Below are 10,662 nucleotides of genomic sequence, written 5' to 3' on the forward strand. Positions count from 1 at the left end.
AAATAACTTCCTTACCAGCAATGGGACAGTCCTTTGCTTTAAGACATGGAATTAACAGTTATTAACCTAAACCAGGCATAATATAGCAATAGCTATTGTATGTTTAAAGGCTTTCAAAACAACTATGATGCCCTCAAAGCATACGAACTTTCTAAAAAGATCCAAGTTTGGCTTCATGTGATAAACACGAGTACACCCTGGGATCTAGAACTATTACTTTCAAGAGGAAAGTCCTAAAGGAGGATGCATGTGTAATAACTCACAGTTAAGGTGATTGATAAGTACTAACAGATATAAATAGCAGCATAAAACTAGGAAACAGACATGCCATAAGGAACACACGAGACACCGGCACAGGGAATCTACTTTAAATATTCCTCCTCTTTTTCAGCCACAAGTTTCCCTCATTTTTTTTTTTTTTAGGAAGCACTTTCAGAATTTTGTTTTTATACTCTCAGCTGTACTGCAGCACAATATTAAGATATTTACTTAAGGGTTGCTACAGCCCTATCCAGTTTTAACTGACATAAAAGACAGTTTCAAGGAAAGTGCAAATGGAGATCAATAAATACCATCTGTATTTTCCTTTTAATTGTGGAAGAAACAGTCCTACTGTTGTCCTGAGATCAAATTTCAAATGCTCTGGAAACTTCCAACATGTACATCAATTATTTCAACTTCTCCTTCATTTAGCTGATGTGTTAACATATTATTTTTTTTAATAACAATAATTTTACAAAAATTCTTACAGCCTTTTTAACCTGTGTTCTGTAACAAGTGTCAACAAAAGCAGAGCAAACTGTCTTTATCTAGAGCTTCCAGCCTTAAGACCTGCATCTTACTATAGCTTAGTTCCTCACAACAATGTACCAAGAAAGAGCTCTTTGCTCTTAAACAGTACTAAGCATTACTGCATTGTAATAGTCTTGTAGTAGTGCAGCAATTCTTACTTTGTAGCAATATTAATTAATAAACAGTACTTGTTAATTGTAGTCATACTGAAAAAAAAAAAAAATCACACATAGACCATACAAATGGTAAATTTAATTCCTATTTGTTAAATATGTTATTACTGTATTTGTTGACAATGAATACATAAACAGAACATGCAGGTAATGAAACTTCAGCACTCTGGGAATAACAGCTTTAGCGTTTATCAAAACCTGCTGCATTAATAAGGTAACACAGTTTGCCTGGACTTTTATACAAGTACTATGTTCTGATCTCCCACATCTCCATCGGTTTTTGACTAAAGCTAGTATTGAAGCTGTGGCTGCGTTCCTCCTTCTAGCTTGACCGTCATACTACACAATTTTAAAATAATACTAAATGATTCCAAAGGAAAATACACCCTGCAGTTAAGTACTTCCATAATACACAGTCATAACTTTTTGTAATCTCAAAACCATGAATGCATATGGTTTACAAGGACTAAAAGACATGATTAAAATTTTCAGCATGTAGCTAATATACCATGACCGTTATTTGTTACATAGATAGTGTTATCTTGTGCTCTCCATCTCATGAGTATTGCCTTATTTCACACTAAATGCCAACTTTCTAAAACAAGATGCTTTTCAGTACCACAGCCCTACAAATAAAGGCCACTGTACCAGTGAGAACTGCTCAGGAAGTCAGTCCAGGGCTTTCCAGACTAACATAGGTTCAGTGAGCTCTTCTGTTTCAAACAAAACAGAAAAAAAAAAAAAAAAAGAAAAAAGCACGCAAAGTTATCCATTTCAAAGTTTCTGATCAAAAAAGACTCTTAAAGTATTGTAATCTGCAATCCTTTCCCCCAGCATTCTAGAGATGCAGCACACAACTGCATAAGAAGTTTCTCACAATTAAATATATTATATGCATTTGATATTCATACATAAGCATCAGATACTCGTTACTTTTTGGGCTTCAAATGCACAAATAGATCATCTCAAACTAAGTGCCTATAAGAGAGAAATCAGTCTTTATTGTCTGGCAAATGCAACCCACCTTTTGTGCCAAAATGTAATCAAAGAACTAAAAGTATTAGTGGTACAGATAATACAAAGGTATCATAGGTTGCATGACCAACTCAATAGCACACAGCCAAGGCCTCTGATGATGTGCCAGTTCACAACAGAGATTATCAAAGAGGCTACTGCCCTGTCCTGCCCTCTCTGTCCCTTCACTGGAGATTCTCTCCCTCCAGCAGCAGCTGAATTTCACAACACAGAACATTAACTTAAACCAACAATTTCATTTAATAGTAATAAACCGTGCTACAAACCACAGCAGTTGAGGAGCAAAACACCACTTGCTTTATCTTTGCAATGGCTATGGTAACCTCTGGCAGAGATGCAAGGTGTCAGTACAAGTAAGATTAACTTCCTAAATCACCTCTACAGCACCTGCCCCAATCATGACACCACCACCCCCATAAAAAAAAAAACCACAACCTAAAAACCCAATCAAGTGGTGGGAAAGTATCCCAGAAAGTCTCATCAAGATACTCAGTTTTTTCTGCATACTCATGTCAAGCCTTTCTATTCCCAAAGACATCTCAATAGCCAGTATATATTAAAACAGTACCACTGTCGATCTGTTTAGCTGTTAGGAAGATGAAAAAAATTTCTGCCCTCAGCTATCTAAAGATACATGGCATTCATTTAAAGGTAAGTTATGGCTTCCAAAGCAGCACCAAAGAATTTTTTCTCCCACCTCAGAAAAAGCTTTTTTAAAAATAATAATTAGTAGGAAGTTTCAAGAAATGAAACAGTTACTCTCAACAAATACTAACATACAGCAATTTTTCCTCAAGAAAAAACAAACTTTAAAAAGTCCTGTTTCAGTCTACAAGCATACTAACTACACATGAAACAGAAGTGACAGTTACACTTTAAAGAATTATTTCATGCATATTTAATCAGGGCTTTACTGTAGAAATTGCACTGTAATAGTGGGATTACTTATTTTAGAGTCGTTTGCACAGTATTGCTCCTTCCCTACAGATGTCACTGATGGATGGTGGACTCAGCTGGAACGTTCTTTGCTCCACACTTATCACCTCTTTGGCTGACCTATGTGGGAGGCCTGACATCTACATTTCCTCACTTCCAGCTATGTTAAAGGGATAGTGCTCGCCCAATACTTACCCAAGAGGCAGCAACTCAACCGGCCTCTCTTTCATTATAATTTCAGTATGAACTCCCTTTACTTTTAGATATTGCAACAATTTGCCACCACCCCCCCTTCTTTCTGGCCACAAACGGGGGTAGGTATTGAATCTTACCAGCCTGACACCTATCACAGAAACAACAAAGTCAAGTGCAGCATTTTGTCCAAAACATCGCAAGGAATGCAAAAATAGCCCTTAACTGCAATTCCCATTTTAGCTTCTGAACTACAGGAAACTGAAGAGAAAGAAAAGGCCACTTCCCTAAAGCCTTCACACGAGTGAAGGCACACATAGCGCTTAAAACTGAAATTAAAAGACAACTCTTCTTTGGTCAGCCATCGTCACTAACAGATAAGCAAATTTCAGCACTGAGCTCTGCCCATCAGCAGGCTTTTTTTTCTGTTTGCTTGTTTTTATTCAAGTAGTGCTTTTAGGCCAGGGATTTCAAAACCATAATGTCAGCAGCACGTCATTACTACCTGGTAAATCATGGTAACTTACCATTTTTTTTTTGCCCTTGAATGCTAGAATGTGGTGTTCACAGAACACTGAGATGAAAAATAAGATCAAAGAAAAAGCAAATAATATTTACTAAACAAAGATCTGTAGTGCTGCTTTAATGTTCATTTTGTTTAAAAAATTTAAGCCTCAACTTTCATAGACCTCTTGCAAGGTACTCAATTTCATAATACACCGGAAAATATCCAAAACTGAATATTCACTTCTAGGCATCTAAATAAAGTAACACTACTATGAAACAGACAGTCAAACACGCAGCTGAGTGGAAGCTACGTTTGAACAAGTGAAAGGAAAAAATATTATGCCTTTAAGATTCATAAATTTGGATCATATGATATATAGAGAGGTCTTAAATGGATGTTAAAGACCAAACAGTGCAAGGATAAAAGATTAACAAGAGCAAACAAGAGACAGGTCATTAAGATTTCTCAGGTTTGGGAGGAGCTTTTGTTCATGTTGTTGCCAAGGCTCTTCTAACAATCAAGAGAAACACATTGTCACAACACTCCCAAAGAATCTGTACTGAATAATTCCATTAAAAAAACAACCATAAAACAAACCCACAAAACCCAAAATCCCTTACCACTCTTAAGCACCCAATAAGTCAAGAAAATTACTGCAACACAGTAAGCCTTTTGCACCTGCATAACTGGTTGAGATTTAACATAGAACAGTAGAGTGAAGGAAGATTATCACATAGTGTGTGCATTAAAAAAAAAAACCACCAAAATATACTGATATAGATAACTGATATAGAATAGGAACTGACCTTTTCACTTCCACTAACTTGCCAGTCAATTAATGCTGGCAGAATCTACATAGTTGTTTTAATATCGTACCTTCAAAATGACTTAAGAAACTAGTATGAAACTCAGCATTGGTTACACAGCACAGAGATGGTACATGAAGAGCAGAAATTTAGGATGTTAGTTTAAAACATATACCCCCCCCCCCAATCAAAATAATTTCATGAAGAAATCCCTTGCAAAATTTCTACTATAGCTACTGTGCATTCTAATGTTACTAACAATCCTTTTAGTGTTCAAGCTGCTCAGACTTGAGCAGGTAGGAAGGAATTAGGGAGCACATCTAACAGCCCAAAACACACATACATATACTTGTGCATGTGTGTTTATATTTATGCACACTTGCACACACAAGAACTTCATACACATACTCCTCCAGGGGACAAAAACCAAACCCCAGACCAAATTCAGTATTTACAGTAGTCCATATTATCATTCACCACTCTGATATAACCCATTTTAAGAAAACCTCAGGGAACACTTCATCTGAAAGAATATCAAGCTGGTCCTGACTTTTGGGACATTACAAGACTAAACAGGCTGCAAAACATACTGTGTTAATAATAATATGCACAGCTAGTATTTTCCACTGTCACTACCACTCTCAATCCAGCTGCCTCATCTGCCAGGCTTGTTTACATCCAGTTTTCATTTTGCAGCTATATTGATTTCATTACAGATATAGTTGGAGAAGTATGTAGGAAACATTTGTAGACAGAACACTTGAAAAAAAGGATAGAGGAAGCTGCTGGAATTTTCAGCACAGTAATACTTACTTCCTATGTTCCACCAGCCCACAACACAATGCTCTGACTAGCTAAGTCCTACATCCACAGTAGAGCTCCAACAGTTAAATGAGAGCTTCAGAGAAACTTTACTGGTGATAAAGCATCTGTGAATAATTTTTTTTTTTTAGGAAGAAGACTCCTACAGTACTTTTAAGTCTTCAAATCCTAATAGATCATAAAGCAACCCTCTCACCAGAGTAAAGCTGACTTGAAAAAACACAAGCAGTAGACACTCAAAGAACTCATCCCTGAAGAGGATATTTACAACAACAAAAACTTTCCAACACTGCTGAAAAGTGTGTCTATTATGGATAGAAAAAAATAATTTTCACATTCTAGAAGTCCTGGAGACTAGTAGTGCAAAGATATGAATTACTGGAAAATCGGTCTTCAATAAACAAAGACAGACTTCCTTTTTGCTCTGCTTCCACAGTAGCACAAGGACAGGAAAGATACTGACTGGGTACAAATTTCACTCCAACAACTTCATCTTGAGGTTGGAGTGGAGGATCAAAGACCTCAGGCATGCAGAAGGATGGAAGAAAGGAGGGGGGAAAAGCATAAAAAAGAGAAAATAATATAAAAATACTTTGGTTTGTATAATGAACTGTATTTAAGAAGGGTGGGGGGAGGCACACAAAAGGGAGTAGAAGTCCATGAGTGTTCATTCTAGCACTTCCATGCTCTCCACATCCTCTGATTTCACTCTTTTCAACTGCTATATCCTATATACCTTTTCTTCCTATTTCACAACAAAGCTATTCTGGGACAGAAAGTGATTTTTTCATTGTGAACAAAGAAAGCCTCTACAACAGCATTAGGTGGCAATTGCTAATCAGCGCTTCACTATATTATATGTATTCAAATAAGAAGCTGAACTGGCAGTCAAATAAAAATGAGAAAATAAGAGACAACCTCAAGCTTGCTTTGCAAATCCACCTCACCTTAAATTGAGGAGGCTTACTTCCTACATTTGGCTAACATAACTATAGTAAGCCTGTTATCATACATTCACTTTCACTGTACAGAAGCATTAAGAGGTAAATTCCCCACAGTAGTTCGTTTGCAGTTTTTAGGTCCAAAGTACAAATTATGATCTATTACGCTTAGAGATTTGGACACGGTAGGATCCTAAATGCACATCAGTCATGTCTAACTTAGAAGATGCAAGTTAAACAAATCATTGACCTCAAATTGCAACAGTGTATTGACACATTTCATCCATCACAAGAAAATGCCCATGCAAAAACTGGGTCTTACCTTATCCTTTTCATGGGGAAGGAGACACACTGGAGGGAGACAGGAAAGAGACTCAAAACTCTCCTTCCCATCAGCATTAGTGGTTGCTTTAGTGTTGAGCTGGTACAGAGGTCCATCTTTAAGGAGCCTACCATGGCCAACAGCACGTTTGACAGCTAGTCGTAATTGCTGGTGAAAAATGGAGGCAGCGCTACCTCCAAATAATGCAGACACATCTTTCTGACCTTTCAGAAAGCGCTCGATGTTCTTCAAGGATGAGCCACTAGACTCAGCCAAGCCCTCAATTGCCCGTTTGATAAGTTTATTCCAGTCCACATTTGGTTTACCATCCAACTTGCCATGGTTCCGAGGTTTTGGAAGTGCTATTCTCCCAGGATTATCTGGATCCTTGTAGGAGTTGAGACCCTTGTTGGAGACTTTTAAAATAGTTCCATCTTTAACGCTCAACTCCAACTGTTCCAGAACAGTTTTGCGGTCCAAACCGTGCGAAGACGACACTGCATTGCATATCCTCTCCTCTGAAGGACGCTGTTTTTGCTTCTTTACCTTTTTGATTGCCTCCAAAATCCACTCTGTATACAGCGGGTTGGCGAGTTTTACCATGGTGAAGAATTCTGTATATCCATAGAGTCGTTATCCTTTATCCCGATGCTGAACAAGTGTCACACAATGAGAAAACAGATTCTCGATTGATGGGAACCAGCTAACCATAGCATACACGTTTTCTGTTCTGAATTACTCCTCCTTTCTCAAACATTATGTTTTCCACTAAAGAGAGGAAAGTAAAACAATTAGAAATTTCCTCATTCTTTCCAATAAATCCCGTAACAGCTTCAGAGAAGGTTTTTTCCACAAAGGTATAAAGATTTTAGCGTATCTCACCTCAGCTTCTGGTCTGCGCACTCACAATCGGAAGAACTGTAACATTAGGCCTGGAAGAAAACAAGAGAGACATTTCCAAAGAACAGTTAGGAAAAAGAAAAAAGAAGAAAAAAATTAGCAGCCAACATTAATTCATTAAACACATAGCTGAGTTTTAATCCACTACTAGAGTTTGGAAACCCTGAAGTAATACTTAAAGTTTCATCTTCACTGCTAACAAAAGCATGCTTTAACACTGAAATAACTCCATACAACCTCGAGAAAAAAAGTGTGCCCTTTTTATTTCCATCCATAAGTCAGCATAAATTCTATACCAAGTTTTACATCATTACTGGGCACAACCTAAATAAGTATTTGGCGGGTAAAAACCACCACAACAAAGATCTTAAAAAAAACCAGCAGCTCTCTTCATTTCTGCACATGGAAGACACTGTCTGAAACTTCAAGAGAGAGCACTAGGAATAGCTAAGAGTCTTAAGCAAACAGCAAGAAACTTTCAGAGCTCTTCTAGGAGCATAATCATAGGTCTGATTCCCTCCTGCTAAGAAAAGCGAAGACAGTTGTTCCATCAAGGAAAAAAGTGAAGAAACGCAGCTGGAGATTGTAATTAAATGTTCCACTTTCAGAGACCAGAGAAGAGAAGAATACAACATTATAATCTTCAGTATAGATGAGACACACTGAAAACACTTGAGGACAAAGTAACAGGTGACCATACACAATGAAGAATGAATGCTTATGACACTGCTAATTAAAGATGTAGATGGAAGGGTACGAGGCTCTACTTCACAGCCTTTAGTTGTTTTTAACAAAGACTTTTTCTAAGTATGATAACACTACATTGTATTGAAGTTCTACCGCAAAAGTACACTAACCAAGAAGTATTTGCAAACTGTTTGTTATAAGGAATAACGATTTTCTGCAAGGGAAGTTTTAGTCACAAGCTAGTAATCAACACAGTTCACCCATTCTACTTTCTAGTAAGTACTGAAGAATTTATCAACACACAGATCACATTTGCATACAGATATCAGACTCAATTGCACAGCTCCATACAGCCAGTACTGGAAAGATTCAGAACTACTGTTTAGACCAAAAGGGCGCGGCGCTTGCCCAGAGTTCTTTTAGCCCGTGAACAACAGATGTGAAAGGAAATACGGTCCCCGAGCGCTGCCCGCCCGGCAACGCGGAGCTGTGCTCCTGGGGTGCCCAGCACGCCAGGATGCCGGGGCCAAGGAGGACGCAGCGCCCTGTCCCCAGCAGAGCTCCGTGCGCAGGACGTTACGTAACCGCCCGGCCAGGCCGGGGCGATACCGGGACGGTCCCAGCCCGGCCGGGTCGCTCTCTCGCTGTCTGCGCGACAAGCGGCCCCTGCACCTGCCACCGCTCATCCCCATCCCCATCCCGGACAGGCCCCGCACACGGCGCCCCGAGGGGTGCCCAACCTCAGCCGAGGGACTCGCACCAGCAGCATCAGGAGAAATGAGGCGCAGGCCGCAGCCCTGGCGCCCGGCCGGGCCCCACACAGTTCTTCACCCCCACGGAGACGGGCAGCGCAGCGCGGCTCCTCGCACCGGTTCGGCCGGGCCCGCGCCCGCGCCCGCCTCAGACGCGCTCTCCCGCGCCAGGGGCGGAGAGGAGCGAGGAGCTCAGCCCGCGGCCGCCGGCCTGCACCGCCTGCCTCATCTGCGCCGTGCCATGCCCGCCGCCGCCCCGCAGTTGTAGGCCCAGTGGGCCCCAGGGGAGCGGGCGGCCGGGTCCGGGCCTGGCACAGAGCGGCGGCGGGGCCGGAACAGGCCGCGAGCCTGGAGCGCCCAGCGGGCCTTCCCCTTCCCCAGACCATGGAGCTCGCCAGTCACCTATCCCCGGGTTCCCCAGCACCAGGCACCTGAGGCAGGGGGGGTCCCGCCGGCGCTACTTACCGAGGCCCGCGAGAGACGGGAACCGAGAGGCAAAGGCCGGACGGCGGCGAAGCCCGAAACTGACACGGCGGCCATCTTGGGTCCGGAGCTCTGCGGCGGGGGGAGGGGGTGTGGGAGGGGAACAGCCCGCGGCGGGCGGGGGCGCGCGCGGGGAACAGCGCGGCGGGGCGGGAGCGGCCGCCGCCGGGAAGAGCTGCGGGGGCGGGGCCAGGCCGGGAGCGCGCGGCGGCGAGGGGCGGGGCCGCCACCATGGGACAGAGCGCGCGGAGCCGCGGCGGGAAGGTGGACGGGGCCGGGGCCGACGGAGCGGCAGCGGCGCTGGGGTGGGAGCGTCTCGCTCTGGGTGAGGGTGGGGGGGTCCTCCGCGCCTCGGACCGTGGGCGTGCGGCCGCCGGTAAGCCGGCGGGAGGGCTTCGGCGGGCGGGCTTCGGCGGGCAGCTGTGCCCTGGTGTAGGTGGTTGTGACCTGTAAGGTAGGAAATCCGTCTCTTACGCTCACTTAAGCTTGCGCTTGGCACAGTGGCTCTGGGTTTTTCTGACTTCAGGGTACCGAAGCGGTGTGGAGTTCCTACACAACGACACCGTTGGGCCTGGAGAGCGGGTGTGCCTCGCCTGTGCCTGCACGTGCAAGACTGGTCGGTCCTTGGGCATTTTTGTGAGGTAATTCTGTAACTTTCTGATATATTTGATACGTTTATAGTTTGTAGAGTAAAAATATGCGGCCAGAACGTTAGCGGTTCCATGTGGAAATACCTTGGGAGCTGTCTAGGTACTTTGGTCTGGGTTCCGCAGAGCTGGCTGTCACTGAAATCAAAAGGGGTCTGAGAACAGGGGTCCATCCTTGGCTAATTTATAGAACAACATGGTTCTCTTCTGCTCTGCAGAGGTACAGTGTTGGACTAGCGTGTCCTGAAAGGTGGCAGAAATGAGCAAAGGGCAAATTCTCATTTTACAGCATTCTCTTCTAGGTTATATTTGATTGAAAGAATCTCATTTTGTTACCCATCCTGAATGGCTGTGTACTGCATGCAATTCTCTAACCTTTTCTAACCTCTGTCTCAGTTTACTAATTGTGTGTACACATTATAAAGTAGGCATTTTTCACCATTGCCTTATAGGAAAACTGATGTATAAAGTTTCATGTGAGTTTGCCTTTTTTTTAAAAAAAAAATCTTAAGAAACATTGTGGAGACAGAGTTGATAAATTTGTGATGTTTTCTGAATGGTTTTGTTTAGCCCTTGTCTTGAGATGAGAAATTTTTCTTTTGCGCAAGAGGAACTCTTCTGATGTTTTAACAGAGTAAGTTTTTCGGTACAAAAGTTAAATGTTCT

The 10,662-nt window shown here is 42.3% G+C and overlaps 1 protein-coding gene across 3 annotated transcripts in view; it reads right to left on the reverse strand.

Annotated features, from left to right (window-relative positions):
• KAT6A (lysine acetyltransferase 6A) overlaps nucleotides 1-9,449 on the reverse strand; it is a 48,710-nt gene extending 39,261 nt beyond the window's left edge. Inside the window, exons 1-3 of one of the 3 annotated variants that reach the window (XM_074808331.1) lie at nucleotides 9,332-9,449; nucleotides 7,410-7,459; nucleotides 6,528-7,295 (exon numbers count right to left, since the gene is read on the reverse strand). In XM_074808331.1, the coding sequence (XP_074664432.1) occupies nucleotides 6,528-7,130 (603 nt within the window). In that variant the 5' untranslated portion in view covers nucleotides 7,131-7,295; nucleotides 7,410-7,459; nucleotides 9,332-9,449. Of the gene's footprint in view, nucleotides 1-1,613; nucleotides 1,679-6,527; nucleotides 7,296-7,409; nucleotides 7,460-9,331 lie in introns of those variants that run through there. The other 2 variants (XM_074808332.1, XM_074808334.1) reach the window with 2 other exon arrangements.
• Nucleotides 9,450-10,662: the final 1,213 nt, after the last annotated feature.

The sequence above is a fragment of the Strix aluco genome, chromosome 28 (genome assembly GCF_031877795.1).
Source record: "Strix aluco isolate bStrAlu1 chromosome 28, bStrAlu1.hap1, whole genome shotgun sequence".
Lineage (NCBI taxonomy): Eukaryota > Metazoa > Chordata > Aves > Strigiformes > Strigidae > Strix > Strix aluco.